The sequence below is a fragment of the Hoplias malabaricus genome, chromosome 17 (assembly GCF_029633855.1).
Source record: "Hoplias malabaricus isolate fHopMal1 chromosome 17, fHopMal1.hap1, whole genome shotgun sequence".
NCBI classification, from domain to species: Eukaryota; Metazoa; Chordata; class Actinopteri; order Characiformes; family Erythrinidae; genus Hoplias; species Hoplias malabaricus.
In genome coordinates, this window is record NC_089816.1 from 12057963 (window position 1) to 12074452 (window position 16490).

At 40.2% G+C, this 16490-nt stretch overlaps 1 protein-coding gene across 1 annotated transcript; it reads right to left on the reverse strand.

Annotated features, from left to right (window-relative positions):
* Positions 1-683: 683 nt before the first annotated feature.
* rab11fip5b (RAB11 family interacting protein 5b (class I)) lies at positions 684-16275 on the reverse strand. Its single transcript, XM_066649557.1, has 7 exons — positions 15917-16275; positions 14573-14969; positions 11314-11819; positions 10086-10644; positions 6253-8697; positions 4444-4588; positions 684-4242 (listed from the first exon to the last, which is right to left on the reverse strand). The coding sequence occupies exons 2-7, from the start codon at positions 14947-14949 to the stop codon at positions 3982-3984; spliced, it is 4293 nt and encodes a 1430-aa protein (XP_066505654.1). The 5' UTR covers positions 14950-14969; positions 15917-16275; the 3' UTR covers positions 684-3981.
* Between the last annotated feature and the right edge of the window lie 215 nt (positions 16276-16490).

Sequence of the window (16490 nt, forward strand, 5' to 3'; positions counted from 1 at the left end):
TGCCAGTTGTATATATCCTGTTTGTACAGACTGCTGTCCTAATGTCAATACAATGTAAACCCAGAGCATCACACTGGGTTTAATATACTGCGGTTAATGTGTTCAGAAATAAATTAGAGCTCTGTCATGAAAAATCCGCTCTTATACACTCGATATTAGACACCACAGCACTGTTTATTCCTATTAGTGCTATTATACAGGCAGCAGATGGACTACAGCGCCACCATGTGGAAATCTACAGGTCTGTTCCTATTTTATTCCGTTGTAAGTGTCTGTTTCCTGGAAAGGGATTAAACCAGATGTCCCCGAACGGCCCATGGAAATCCCGAGAATCTCCACTGTTTAAATGTGTAATTTAAGGTCATTTCTATTGGATCAGAACAAAACGTTAACAACCTGCAAAGGTAAGTGGAGTAAAAAAAAAACAAAAACAAAACAAAAAAAAAACCCCAACAAGATACAAGTTTAGAAAGGCTGGTGTTCTGAAGTGTTTGTAACAGCTGAAAGTTTCTGTAACATTGTTGTTACATTCTGTAACTCTGCCTTGCCTTATTTACATTCATATTTTGACATTATACTTTACAGTGGAATTCAGTTTTTGTCTTAAAACAAAAATGTAAATCAAAGTGAGAGGGAATGGAAAGTGCCATAAAATAAAGACCCACCCCATGTAATGAGGTATTTACAACTTTATTTTCAAATAATTTTGAAAACGTAACTGCTTGAAATAAATATGACTCAATAAAACAAATGAAAATACCTTGTAAATTATATCTACAAGTGAAGAAACAAAATGCAGAGATTGAAGAATGAAACGAAGAATTTCACAGTGCTATCTGGCATCATTTCTAACACTGGACAAATAAACTTACTGAAGAAAAAAAAAAACACCTTCAACACTTCAACAAATCCTTACTGATATATTTAAAGGGGAAACCAGTCATTTTTTTCAATGGCTTTTTAAACAAAGTGACTGCCCTTATACTGGCATCTAGTGGCCTGGGTGGGTATTCTGTTGTTCTATTTTAAACAGGGCTGCCCTCGTGGGGACCTGTACCATGAACTGATTCACTTTGGGACCAAAAAGCAACTCGAGTTTTCATCCCATGTGAGTTGCAGATTATAGACAAAATGTAAAAGTGATAAATAATAATTTTTATAAATACTTTTTGCTACTTCTTTGGTGCTTAATATGACTGGTCAGTCCTTTAATGAAACCGTTAATCCTTACAGACAATGCCAGAGAAACACGAAGCATTAATTTCAATTTGGGTCATTCTCAAACATAAATAAAACTCGCTCAACCTCCTCAAGGCTCAGCAACACAGATATTGTCACCAACATCATCTCTTGATTCCACCTAAAATAATTTCAACAATTGTAAGGCAACAGAACAATGGTAATACTGCTTCTCAATAAAAAACTAAACAAAACAAACAAAAAACAACAACAACAATAATAATAATAATAATAATAATAATAATAATCTGTCAGACACTGTGTCAAAGTATAAAGTCCTTGGACTAATGCAGCTGTTACATTCAAACAACTAGAACACAGGCTACTGTCATTGCTTAAGAATAACAGCAAAAGCTGGGTTACTGTTTGCAGATCTGCAAAACTGGCTACTTTTGCTGCGACCAGCTGTGGAAGATTTCAGCTATGTGAGAAACACTGAGCAATGTCAGGCACAATGTAGAATATAATACTGCATAGCTTACATTTAGGCCTATTCAGAAAAAGGCTATTCTTTTGTGCAAGTGCTCTAAAGCAATGATTAGCATGCTTTCATCTGGGTTATTATGGCAAAGCTGACAAGTTTAAGCTTCAACCTATTGCATATGGAAGTATAAGGTGTCAAAGTGAATTAAAGCAATATTTACAGACATACAATTGCACACAAACCTTTATAAGTCATGGGTTCATAAGAGAATTCAAGGTTTTTTTTGTTATTACTAGACACTATTGACCAACCTGAGTAGTATTTCTCATGTACTCATATAAATGGAAGCACACCACTTAAGTATTTGAAATACAAGAAGACGTTTTTTCTTGGAATTATTTGTGCATAAGATCTTCAAACCGGATGTTGATAACAGAATTGATTTCTCTAAATTATTTCTGCACAAAGATCTGAGTTACAAGGTACAATACAAATGATTCTTGGTAAGTGTTTCCCAGGCTGGACTGAAAATGTTTATAATAGAAATGAGTGAGAAGTGTGAAATATATGGAGCTGTTCTAATGAGGTTCACTTACGTTTCCTTCGGTAACCCTTTATTTAAACCCTGCTACACAATATAACCTTAAGCAACATTAACTTAAGACACTTTGTTCATTTAAAAGGTTATTGATAATATTGAATTGGGTTAATTTGTCCAAAAAGTAATGTAACCCGTCATTGTACTTTATGATGTGTCCCCTGATATTACACAACACTGAATGTAATCTATCATGGCAACTCTTGACAGCATGAAGCATGTTCTTTGATGTGCATATGGCAAGTTAATGTCACTGTTATGTAGCAGCTTTTTAGTAGTTACTTTTAATTTTATTCAAATAACCCCTCCATTATAAATTCTACACGATATTTGTTCATGTGCTTGTGCCTGCACTGAATTGTATTTGAATGTAGGCAGTGTTTGATGTCTGTGGCAACAGACATTTTTGTAAGTTACACTATGGAAACACTTTTGATTCTACATCTGAACATGTAGACAACACTCCATAGGAAAGTACTCGTTTTAACATTTATGGCATTCTCCCTATGCACATCTCAGTGCAAATAAATATTAAAGATTTTTTACAGCTGTGCAAAAGCAACACAAAGGTGCAGGGTTTCTTTCTTATTTCAGTTTTGCATTAAGCGTGAAATAGAATAAGCTTCTTATGTTTTTGGACCTGTGAGTCTAGCATCATGCATGTGAAGCTTAAAGGAATACTCTAGCATTTTTCAACCTATTCATTATTTACAGCATGTGTAGCATACGGTAGATTTACCACTGTCATTGTCTTAAGCTGTCATTATCAAAGTGCTTAGAAAAGAACTGAAAACTGCCATCTGCCCACAACTATGTATTTTAAGTGAAATTCAAGGGAACAGGCTTTCAGTTCTTTACTAAGTACAATGAAACACATAGAAATTATTGTCTATGGTAATTAAATATCTGTTTGGCCTATGCAAATAAACCCAAAAACAACAACAACAAACCCAATCATTTTTACAGTCACAATTTTGAAATGGATTCTGGCTTTAAAGTTGACACCAAAAAGCTTTTACTTTTTGTAAAATACATAACATTAAAAAAGCATAGTGATAATTGTAGGATATTTGGGACTTTAATTTGGCAAAGGAAGCTGAATTAATCTTGTAATGAAGAACTGCCAATGTCATGTAGATTTTACTGTCTGACGCTGTTTATTTACGAGAGTGATAGCATGTCTTTATTTCCGAGAACTGAAGCATTTTTGCCTAAAACCTGTCTGAAACCTGATGCTGCAGTCTGAAAGGTACTCATAAACTCTAAATCCTACAGTAGGTGGATATTTGTACAGACATCTGCCCAGCACAATGGTTGCTTTCTACATCTACTTATTTTTTGGCAGATACAATAAATATGGTATTCATGCAGGACCTTAATGAACCCAGCATAATTAAGAGGTATGTTAATATGTTGGAATAAGAGTGTTTTACTAAACTGATGCTAAATGGGTTTTACTGTTAATGGGAAATGCTTCCCATTTAACATCACTGGGCATGGGCAGTAATTGAGATTTTTACTGTGAATGGGAGGTGTTACCATGGAATTACTATGAACATTTTCCAGGCCCAAGCCTACTGTATACATCAGATGTGCCAGACAGAGATTAGGCTAAAAATGAATGCTGGAGAATTCCTTTAACGGTGTCTTGGTGAAGAGGGCAGTAAAGTGACCACACTGACAGTTATGTGTTGGAACATAATGTCCACGGAAGCTTGCGTCACTTGGGCCGGGCGCGTACCTGCAGCAGGGTGGGTGTTTGCTCCATGATGCGCACCAGCAGCTTGTCAATATAGTCCTCCAGGTCCCTTACCTGGACCTTCAACTTTTTCAGCTCGGTCTCACGCTTCTCCAGCAAAGTGGCCTGCAGCTCCACCTCCTCCCGTTGCTGCTCCGCATCCATCTCCTGCTGCAGCAGCAGAGCTATCAACTCCATGTTCGTCAGTGTCTGGTAATGAGCCTGAGCCTCTGATACACAGATCTGTCACATGCAGACAAACCAGAGTGGGGCAGAATAAGAATGTAGTTCTACAAGGCACTATGAGCATATGAGTGTGGTATTATTCACCTATTTAGGGCCTGTTTTAGTGTTATTTTCTAATGTGTGAGATTTTCTTGGTTTCTGCTGAGTGTTTCAGCCTGGAGTACTTTATGAATGAGGCACAATACAGGGCACCGGTACCTGAGTTTTGTCAGGTTCAGCTGTGCTTAGCTGACTGGCGCGTCCAGGGTGGATGGAGGAGCGTAGTTTCTCCAACACTGATCGTCCATCTGATCTTTTCTCTCCCTGCACTGCTGCACTGTTCAGAGGCTTCACTGGGTGAGGACTGCATAAACAGCAACAACACTGCAAAATCAAGCACTTAAAAATGCAAGAACCCAAGTATTCTCCTAAAATCAGCAAAAGCAACAGGGTATTAGTAGATGTTTAAGCAAGCAACCTATAATTTGAGTACAGAAATGGAGTAACATTCACTTTTGACTTCATTTCAGTATTTTTAAAGCAGTAACATACAAGGGCCTGCTTTAATGAGGTCTTCTGCAAATCTGATGTCACAGAGTTCTGAAAACACAAGAGTCCCATTTTTCTCATTATGTGCAATAAAGCTGGGGGGACTTATGCCCCTCTTGCTGACTCCTGGTATTCAGCATAGAGACTCATGTGCAGATGCTCCAGAGGGGCCCTTTTTATTTCATGCTTTTCTATAGAGCTTATACAATCTATATGTGCACAAAGTCTGCATTCACAATGAGTGTGTCTTACATATGTTTAGTTCATTTATATGTTAACAAATGTTTGGACACACACGGCGACCCTGAACTGTATAAGCGGTTACAGGTAATGAATGAATGAATGAATGAATGAATGAATGCATGAATGTTTGGACATGTATATGTACCTATATGTACTTTTGTGCTAATTCTGTGTTACAAAAAATAGCCCAGTGTAATACTTATAGTGCAAATAATAAAAATAATAATGTTAATATTTCAAAATTTTTCAAATATCACTCTTTATCCCTTCTTATATTTTCACCATGTATGTTTTTTACCCATCACTTATCCCTTACCTACAATCTAATTGATAACAGTCTTTATAGCAAGTTTTTTTTTAATATGTTTATATATGTGAACAAGTTTTAAAAACTACTGTTGGAATCATTAGATTTAATGCCTGCTATGTTTACAATCCAGAAACCTCATTAAAACATCTCCCTAATGAACACTGAACTGCACATGTAGGTCAAGCTAAACTCTTCTGTTCTGAGGAAATTAAATGGAATGTTTCATCCTGCAGCAAAACAGATGCCTGAGAAGCAGAAAACAAAAGAGTGAAAACACAAAGAAGCAAATAAAAAGAAAATCAGCATCACATGAGTAAAGCAGAAGACAGCACTCTTGACAGGAGATGGACCAGAGTGAACCAGAAAAGAACAGAGCACAGAGAAGTGGCTGAATTCAACATGCTGAAGAAGCAAAAGCTATGTCTTGACACATTATACACCAGCATGTGTATGACCTCTCCTCCTGCACCTGGTCAACAGACTGAAAGTCTCTTTCTCAGGTAACGGAAGAAGGTGTGTAAACACTCTTGGATAGGGGTGGGAATCACTAGAGGCCCCACAATTTAATATTATCAAAATATATATACCATAGTATGATTCTGTTGCAATTACTAAAGAGGATATTGCAATATACTGCAACATTTATTTAAGAGCTAATTATTTATATATACACCGAAGCACTTGTCATTTTGCAATGTACAGTCTAGCCCTAGCACCTGTCACTGCTATGAAAACATACTATTATTATTAAGGATTCTGGTATAATAACATGTTAGTATGTATTATATAACTACATTACATAAATTGTAACAATACAATATTGAGACTTGGGCCTCTTAATATTGATACTATAAGTTCACACTGAATATTGCAATACTATGGATGTTTTTCTCCCACCCCTGCTCCTGGAGGCACTGTGGGCTCACCTGCTCTCCACAAGGGGAGGGGGGCTGCTAGCTGGCTGTGCCTCCTCAGGGGAAAGTGTGTGCCGTGCAGCAACCTGGGGGCGAGCTGTGGAGGTGGACGGGGCCAGGGCCAGGGTTGGAAGGCTTCCCAAGCCAGGTCTCAGGTTTGGGGGAAAGGCGAGGGAGGTCATTTCATTTTCAAAGTCAGGAACAGTGTTGGGCTCAGACAAAGTGCCAGTTGGTAGATAAGAGAATGAACAAGCAGAATCATGCAAAGGTGTGAATGAAACTGTGCTGGTGTTATCTTTGGGTGGGTTTGCATTGGAATATGTTCTAATCCGTGCAGATCTTACTTCAGTTTTGGTTCTGAAGGGACTTTTAGAGCTTCTTGGTGCTACTTGAGCATGTAACTCCTCAAAACTGATGCTATTTTCATGAGTCAATCCTGACTCTACTGTATTTGAAGAAGGAACCTCACAGTTGCTTTCTTTCACATTAAGTTCAGCTGTTTCAGTCTTAAGCTCATCATATGTCAGACAGCCTCCACCTTTGCAATCAACACCTAAGCCTGCATTGTCAGATGCTGCCTCAGGTTTGAATTGTGCCGCTGGGTTGCCGTCATCACTGTTGAGTGTAAAGGCAGACTGTGGACTCACAAAGCTATCTTTGTAAGCAGATTCGTCTGATTCAGCTCTCAGATTCCACTCACGTTCAGTTTGCTTGAAGACAGAAGAAAGATCTTTTAAATTGCTCACACTCTCTCTGGGTTGGGTCACACAAGTGTCATGTCCTTTTAAGCTGTTACAAGGACCCTCGATAAGCAAATCTTTCAAATGGGTACTGTTGGCCTGTTGCGATGTCACGTCTTTATGAACATAATTAGTGTTCAAAGTTTTAACTGGGGAAAACATCTCTAGCTCTGTAGTTATACTTTTTATCACATTTTCTGGGATCCCTGGGGAAGACCTGCAGTTTAAGAACATGTTTCCAGAGAAGTCATAGTCCTGCTGCTGCACTGATGATTTGTTGTTATGTATCGCTGCAAATGTGCCTTGAATTACATCTGAAAGTGAGTTGTCAGAATCAATGAAAGCAAACTGTGTAGGATCATTTGTATTATTATTGGAATCTCGAGTAGTGAGTGCACAGGCAGTGGTAATGTTCTCAACTTGTTGAGCAGAATTTGGTTCAGACTTAGAGTTCACCTCATATGAGGACTTTGGTAGAGTGCATAGTGACTCGCTTATAGTTGTGTCATAGTCTGAGAGGCAAGATGGTGTATTGGACACAGTGTTATCACTTTCTGTAAACACAAAGGTTTCCTGTATGTCTCTATTCATGCCTTTTGGACTCGAGTTTATGGTGACATACTCAGCAAGGCCAAACCTAGTGACATTCTGAACAGGACCACAACCATTGCTTCCTGTTAGATTAGGGCTGAGGCTGCTTTCAGCTAAAACCCTCTCTTCTCTTACTTGAAGAAGGTTGAGATTTCCATCTGTGGGCAGTTGTGCAGTATGTGGACATACATTAATATTCTGCTCCAGAGCAGCACAGTGGAAGTACATAAATGACTCTTTATTTCTGGGAGAGACTTGGGGGCTTCTCTCTCTAACATGCTTCAGTGAGGCTAAGCCTGTCTGGAAGAGCACACTTGCTTCTTTTTGGACAGCTAGCTCTTGTCCTCGGTCTAGCCAGCTGTCTGAGCACACTTCTTGCTCTGGAAATTGAGTCCTTGTTTGCATCCTTGGAGGTAAAGGTGGCAAGTCACAAAGCTTGGGGATTCTCTGGTTAACATTTTCAACCATAATGCCATTATTTGGTTGAGGACCATGTTGCTCCATTTGGTCACAGCTTGGAGGTGAGGGTGGGATTGAGCCTGAAGTTGGTCTAGTTGGAGTCCCCATTGGTGATTTCAGACGGCTAGTGGCAAATGCTTCAAAATCATCCAGTTCCCCTCCACTCTCAGATAAAGGGCGGCTTGCCTTGACATTAGCATTACTGGAATTCACAGTGACTGCCTCTTCTTTCCCAGGCATTAAGGTAGGGAGGGACCTCTGTCGGGCTACACTCCGAGGTCTCTCTCTCTTTATGGAGGCCATTCTGCTTGGTGTGACATTGCTGGCAGGGCTCGAGTGTCCAGGTCTGGCCACGCATGTTGAGTTGTTGCTATAGGGAAAGTTGGGGTAGCAGGACATTTCAGTAGGAGATTTCAAAGCCTCCTCGGCTATGAGCTCCTCAAAAAAGGGGTTCCTCTGCAATCGTGTGAGGAAAGGGTTGGAGGAGATGGAGGTTGCTGAGGGTGAGGACTGGGAGAATGGGTTAGTGTGATGGCTGACACTAGGGGGAGATACATGGCCAGTAGAAGAAGCAAGGGGGAGAGTGCTGGGTGGTGGACTGGGGAAGCAGGGAGGGAGTGGGGAGGATGAATCTGGGCAGTTTTCTACTTTAGGTGAGACTCCCAGCCTGTGGAGGGAAGAAGTAGTCCTCTTAGTCATATCTATGGGCCATTACCCCCTTCTACAGCCCATAATAATGTTCATAGAACATGTCTCCCCAACAGAGGCTTTAGGTTTTAAATGGTTCATACTATTGACTTTAACACAATATTCCTTTACTGGATTCTGACAATGTTTTAGACTAATAAAACTAACAGCAAAAAACGGAATCAGAATGCATCAAAATTTTCCACTGCTTTCTCAGAAACCGTTGACTAGAGAGGGGTGATATCCCGACTGATGAAATGGAGGAGTAAGCTTGAACAAAACAGCAAAAATGTGTCCAGTCTCCAAAAACATGCTGCTACACAAAAGAAAAAGAACATAGCAAAGTAAAAGCAGAATTTGTAAAAAAAAAAAAAAAAAGTGATAAAATTAATTTAATATAAATGATGTTTTAAACAACGGAAAGAATAAGCTTTTACATGATATATATAAACAGGTAGAATACAACAGAAAATATCTAAACAAGGCAATATAATGGAGCCCTTCATCTGTAAAAAAAACATGTGACTGGCAAAGTTTACAAGCCTCGAGCTCTGATCATGAGTAAAACATTGTAAACGGCTGAAATTGCAAAAAGAGAGATGACCAGGAAAGTGTTAGGGTTTTTATTTTTCTATAAGAATTTCATATAAAAACCTAATTACTGACAATTAGAATCTCAGCAGGAAACAGTGATTGGTGAGATCCAAAAAATACATTAAAGCTGTTAATTCTGAAACTTTAAAACAATAAGGGCCTGTATGTAGGGCTAGATCTCCACTGCTCACTGCAATAACATACTAACATATTACTCTAAATGATCACTGGATTAGAAATACTCATATTGTTCATTTTATATAGTCCACCTGTTTCTCTGCATACTTTCTTATCCCCAATTTACCCTGCTCTTTAATGGCCAGACCATCACAGATCAGATTTGATTTGGGTGATGATCATTTTCAGCGCTGCAGTGACACTGACATGCTGGTGTGTTAGTCTGTGTTGTGCTGGTACGAGTGACACTTCAGCAGCACTGCTCTGTCTGATCCACACGTACCAGCAGTGTTGAGAATGATCCACAGCCCAAATCATACCTGCACTGTTATGGTCCTGTCTGTTAAAGAGCAGGTTGAAATGGATATGAGAAAGTATGCAGAGAAACAGGTGGACTTACAGTCTGTAATTTTTGACCTCCTGTGTGGTCAGTGGAGCTGATGAAACGGACAATAAATGTAGCTACAAGGTAGGTGTTCCTAATCCAATGATCCTTTAGTGTTTCATAGTAGTAATTAAATAGATTATGGTAATGACCTATAAACAAGGCTTAATGTATCCTAATAATAATCCTTCAGCCAAAGCCTGGTCACTCACCTGGGCTTGTTCTGGGAGTCGCTAGAAACAAACCAGCCGCGTATACGTCCCTCCTGAGGTGCAGCAGCCTGCTCAGGCTTTGCTGGAAGAGAGTCACTCCTGCTACTGGAAAACAGAGTCTTCCTCGGCCTCTTCCCCTTATCTGACCCCTCTGTACCACCAGAGGTCACCACCAGTGGAGCAGTGGCTAAAATGGGCTTTCCTGCTGATGTGGTGGTTTCTTGAGCATGGTCCTCAGACCCCGCAGTCTCCTTCTTGCTCTTGTCAATGATCCAGCGCTTCCCCTCTGTTTTTTGGGGGTCCTCAGTGCGGCGTGTGAGGTTCTGTAATGATCGAGAGAGAGGAGAGCACTTCTCCAGCAGGCTGCGCCTGACCGGCACACTACTAGGGCCTTTAGAAAGGCTGGGATCAGAAGAATACACATGGCTGCCATTGATGCAGAGAGATGACTTTGACAGCAGCGTGTTCTGCCCTTTAAGATTCTCCACAGCTGGAGAGGGACGCGAGGTGAGCACAACTTTACTGGCCTCATCACTGTATGCACGCTTGTGAGTCATCACTTCAGGAGCAGTGGACACAAAAACACAGGTGAGAGAGGAAGTCACAACACTGGATAAAAAGACACTAAAGAACAAGCAGTGCAAAAAAAAAAAAAAAACAAACAAAAAAAAAACTAACTACTTTAGATAAACTAATGCATAATAGCAAAGCTAGAAAATGTTCATAAATCGCACAGATTAAAAACAAAATTCAGATTGTCCACTGCGATGTGAATAGAAGCCATATTTGTATTATAAACTTTGTATCTCCGTGGCATTTGTATTGGTCTCAGTGTGGACCACCTCCATTGAAAATGTCTTTGTATAACTATGGTCATACTCTCACATGAATCACATACAAATATTATACTTTAGTTTATAGAGAAATCATTGAGTTCACAATGAACAAAACTAAACGTAATCTAATAACTAGATTAATATTCTTATTAAATAAATTTTGAGCTATTCAAACTCTGAATATAAACTGGAATTAAAAACTAAGAAAATTAAGTATAAAGTAATGTGCAGTTAAAAAATATAATATTTCTGCTTGCTACAAAAAAGCCCTTCTACGGTTCACGTTCACTATCTTAATTTACCTATTTAACACAATGTTCCTCCCATATAAAAGCCAATTTTTTGTCTCTATACCATCAGAACAAGCTAAAATAACATCATTTACTGCCCACCTTTCCCTCCTCCATCCAGGTCTGTGTGGAAGGGCTCCATGACTCTGCTGCTGTAGATGGGTGTGCTGCAAATCTCTATGGGGACAAATGGATCTCCAGTTGAGGACGCCATGCTGCTCTCTGAGGCCAGAGAGGAGCAGGATCGTGTGTCTGAGTTCTTCCGCAACTTTCCCTTCAGAAAGAAATCTTTCACTTTGCTCCTGCGGTCCTCACTGTGCTCCTCTGGCCCAGGGTTCCCCTCGCTGCCATTCTCCTGAAGAGACTGAGTGGCCGAGCTGGACAGGGCAGCGTAGCGACCGGGCAGGATGGCTGAGGATGACTCCACATCTCCCCTCTTTTTGCCAGTGACACGATCCTTCAGCTTCCCAAAGGCCGAGCGAGGCTTATCCTTGATGGTGAGGTCATACATGCTGGCGGTCATGTTGTTGCGGGTGAACTGGACAGTGACCTGCAGCTCTCCTCGCTCCTTCTCTTTTCTCCCGGGTTTAGAGCGCAGCTTCAGCCACCTGCACAACACAGACACACACACACACTCTCTCTCTTAAGTACCAGTGCCATTGCTTGAAATTTAAAACCAAAGAGGACAATGCATCTAATTTACTTGATTTAAAGTCAGTAAACTGAAAGATCAAGAGTGAAAAAGACAACCCTTTATTAAAGTACAATGTATTCATTCTTCATCTTCAGGAAGAATAACCAAAAGTATATGTTTTACAGAAAAATATGCTGAACAGTCAACAACTACATTTAATATTTTATACCATTCACCAAACTTCCATAATTTCCAAGAGTCTAGCTTTGTGTTTTTCAAAGAAATCTGCAGAAATATATTTCCAGTTCTCCAAAGTTCTGCTAGTTACAGTCCAAGGAATCCATTGCAAACATTTTAAATGCCCATATTTGAATTCAGGGATGCCGAAGACGTGATCACTTTACTGGTTTAAAAAACAGCTTATTTGCCTGATTTGCTTATTTTCTTTACAAACCTTCCTTACAGCTCCACATCATATCAGATGCATGTTTAGTATATGAAAGAGAATGGTATTCAGTTCAGGCTTTAACTCAGCCTGTTCAACGATGATGCAAGCTAACGATTGTATAAAGTTGTTGTGTTGTTAACAATAACAGTGCTGGTGTTATAACAGTTATAATAAAGTCATTTAGGGCTGTGGTCAGTGTGCTACTGGCCTCAGTGTAATTACTGACTGTACTGCTGACAGCTACATTACTGCAGTGTACTACAGAGCACTTAAATACATCAGTGACTACCTAATTCAAGACAAGTGGAAATTTTTTTTCCTGTCTTCTCCTCAACACAGCGCTTACAATCTGACAGCAAAGAAACATACATGCCGTTCCTGCCCAGGAGCCAGTGAGGGGCTTCTTGGACACTGCCTTTATCCAGTACCAAGCCTTTGTTCAAGAGGGGATCAACATTCAAACAGTTTCCTCCATTTCCGCTCTTTCACTTACATACACCCCTCATAAGGGTATGGCAGACACAAGTGCACAAGGCCAAGGTAAACAACCAAATGAGAGAGGCAGAGCGCTAGGAGGAGAGAAACAGCAAGGCAGAGGGGTGTGTCTGCTGTGAGCAGAATTAAAGCCAGATGTGTTGGGTTGTTGCCTCACTCTGTTCGAGGATTAGGAGTGTATCCATGTGTTTGTGCACGTGACTGAGACTCTCAGAAGCATCACAGGCCTGGACGGATCCGGCTGACCATCCTGGAGCTGAGGCTCACGCATTCCTGCAGCTTCCTTCGAAACACAGCAGTCATTTTCACTATAGCCAACGTGGCATTGTCAGATATAGCGCAAATCACAGTCCAAATCATAACTCACAACTCATGAGAGATCAGACATGTCCAAAACCGCTGTTCCAGCTACTGCCAGAGCTATGCCTGAACTTGCTGCTTCACAAACACAACCCACTTGCACTCTCTAAGGCTTTTGTTTTCAGTCCCAGTTCCAGTGGAAATCCAGAGAGCGAGATAAAGAAAAGCATCTGCAGTTAAATATGACAATAACAATATTATTGTTGCTCAGCCTGGCTTACTGACTTCCTCCCTCGCTTTGTTTTTAAAGGCTTAATCCCAGAGGCCCCAGTGTCCTGTCCAGCTTTCAAGACTTTTCTTTCCTTAAATACATGCTCAGCCATCCTCATGTGGACAAACAACACTTGCATCAAAATGACCAGCACAACTGCACACATCTGTATTGATGAGAAACATATACAGACTTACTCTGATTACACACCAGATCCAATAACAGGAGTTGTCAGGAGTTGTGTGCGCGCGAGTTGTTTAGTCATTGCCTGATGCTGTAATGCTCCTGGAACACACTAGCACTGCCCCCTGCTGTGGCCAGCACTGCACCAGCTGATTTACTACACTCACAGCTGACTGCTTTACTGCGTGGATGTGTCAGAGACTGCACTAGGACGATTTTAAACATGGCCGCCCCCATGTGAGTAACCCATGATATATATATATATATATATATGTTCAGTTAGGGAAAGCAGTCTGAATTTTCATCTCATATGAATTACATTTTATATAAAAAATTTTAACATAAAAATGTATCACTTCTGTGAAAGCTTTTGGTAATAATATTTCTTAATGCTCCTTAAAGATTAATAACAATACAATAAACATGCAATTTAAGAGTTTATAACAAAGATACAAGCCTAGTAAAAATATCCTTTTATTACACATTTACCAAACAACTTTCCTTTTATTTGTGCCTTTCCCAACAAGGCTGTACAGCTCAGAGGATTTGAACCACTCATGTCAAATACCTCACTTCACTACCAGCAAGCCAAACTAGAGCTGCTTTATTCCCTGCTCAGACATGCAGTTCCTTCTGCTTGTTATGGTATTTAAGTCACCAAAACATTGAAAAGAAGTAGTAGCTGGCTCTACGTGTCTGGGAGGAAGCTTGTTTTAGATTTCCTCTCTTTCAGTTGAGTAGAATTATGTAATTTGGGAAAGAGCTAACTAATGTGTGGAACTGGCTATGATCTACATTGGTGAGAATGGGGAAACAAATGGTACATAAATTCAGAGCCCCATTATTATGCCATTCTATACAATTTTACACAACTTGAACATGCTGAAAGTCCAATGCAGCATTGTAAACAGCCACAGATGCTTCCATAATGGGTGTGACTGTTACTATGTAAGAATGAGAGACTGAGGGAGGAAACGTTTCCATGCACAGACTGTTTAATTCTCCAGGTCTAATAAACATGAACACTTACTCGTTTCTAGGACACATTCCATCCTGAAAAGCTTTATCCAGAGGGACCACAGTCTGGCCCAGGAACACGTCCAGTCCAATGAGGACCCTGTGCATGACGGTGAAGACCAGGTCACTGCTGCCGGGTGGGTAGGAGCCCATAAGACCCTCCAGAAGACCGGGTAGCAGCTCGAAACTGCATTCTTCCTTCCACTCTGGCTCTTCTGCCTTCTCCACCAGGCCTGTGGTGTACTTCTCCTTACCCACCTGGATGACTGTGTACACATAGCGGCTCCCTTGCTTGCCCCTGGACCGCAGGCCCCGAGCCCGGAGCACAGTCACATTCACATGAGTGGGAACCCATCGAGGGTCATCATCATCCAGACTGATCAGAGGCATCTCTTACACACTACAATAACCTGGGCATAGGCAATATAACCAAAAAAAAATATTTTAGCACCAAATATGGGTAGAACAGTCTAAATCCACAGTCAGGTAAAAGCCCTATTACTTGAATAGAAAGTTCCATCCAAATAAGACAACTTTACAGAAGAAGTAAAAAGTACCCAATCATATTACTCTAAAAATCCCTGTAGTGAAAATCAACTTTTTACTTTGATTGACCAACATACCAATATGGCGTGCTTTATATGTTAGAAAGTTGTCATGTGCAAAATAAGCAGTCTATCGTGACTGAGCCTCTTTTTGAAACTGCAGTGTTCCTAAGACAGACTCAAATGGATGGGTTCAGACATCTGGGGATATTTGTGTCAACAAACTTAAGGAACCAATCCCATCAACATAAAAGGTGATTTTTTTTAATACAATAACGTGATATTTTAAAATAATTTTTCAGGCAGAACTTAATTCTAAATGTTTATGTTAAAACGAGGTGAATTTTTTGTGGTTAAGTTATAACTGGAGGGGACTTATAATATTGTGTAACTGCAGTAGAATTTCTAAATTTAAACAGCAGAGGAACTGAGGTATGGTCAACTCTATTCCTTTTTTTTGTCACACAAATTTGGTGGTGTGACAAATCAAAGAGAAGAACTTAAATAAAACAGAAGGAAATTCCACACAGATGAATTAGTAATTAAATATGTACGGCTCCTGAAGTATTAGGATTTGAAAATGCTCAGAAATTACAACTTCTTTAGTAAATTCATGTGCTTCTGCATATCACAATACTTAAAGACTTTTTCACCATACTAAATGAATATATTCGGAAGCAAGCGCAACGCTTTATTCGTGCAAAGCTAAAAAAAACAATTAAACGTAAACGTCAGAGTTACTTGATAAGCATATGTTTCATGACGATAACAAATGGATCACGATAATGATAATATATCGTCATATTGCTCACCTCTACACGGACGCACGCAGATCGAAGAGAAATTTCTGGCCCAAGTGTGTGGGCCACTGCAGCCCCAGCTCAGAGTCACCGCGGAGAGCTGAGAAATTAACTCCCGCCTTAACCTCCTCACGGCGCCTACGTGAGCTCCAGTCCCCGCATGGTCTCCACGCACCGGCGGCTCAATTTCACAGAAAGACGTCTGGGTTCAGTTCACGTAAAATATCAACAAAATGAGCACAGATCAACACTGAGTGGACACTGCTCTGAGTCTGCAGCATCCAAACACAGCACGACCCTCCCTCCCTCTGCTCTGTGCTGCAGGGTTGCCAGGTGTTCGGATTCTAGACCCCCAGCCTCTTCTCTACACCAAACGCAAGTTCAAGTTGGTTTATGATTGATAAATAAATAAATAAATAATGTGATAGTAAAGAGTCCAGTAAAGAAATTACGGCAGAGAAGAAAAATTTTGCCAGGGCCTGTTAATGAAACTTCTCAGCTGGTCAATAAAAACATATAAATATCTATTTTTATACTTTATTTTTGTAAAAAAAATATCAGCGCTGATTTCTCAGTGATCTGTTAT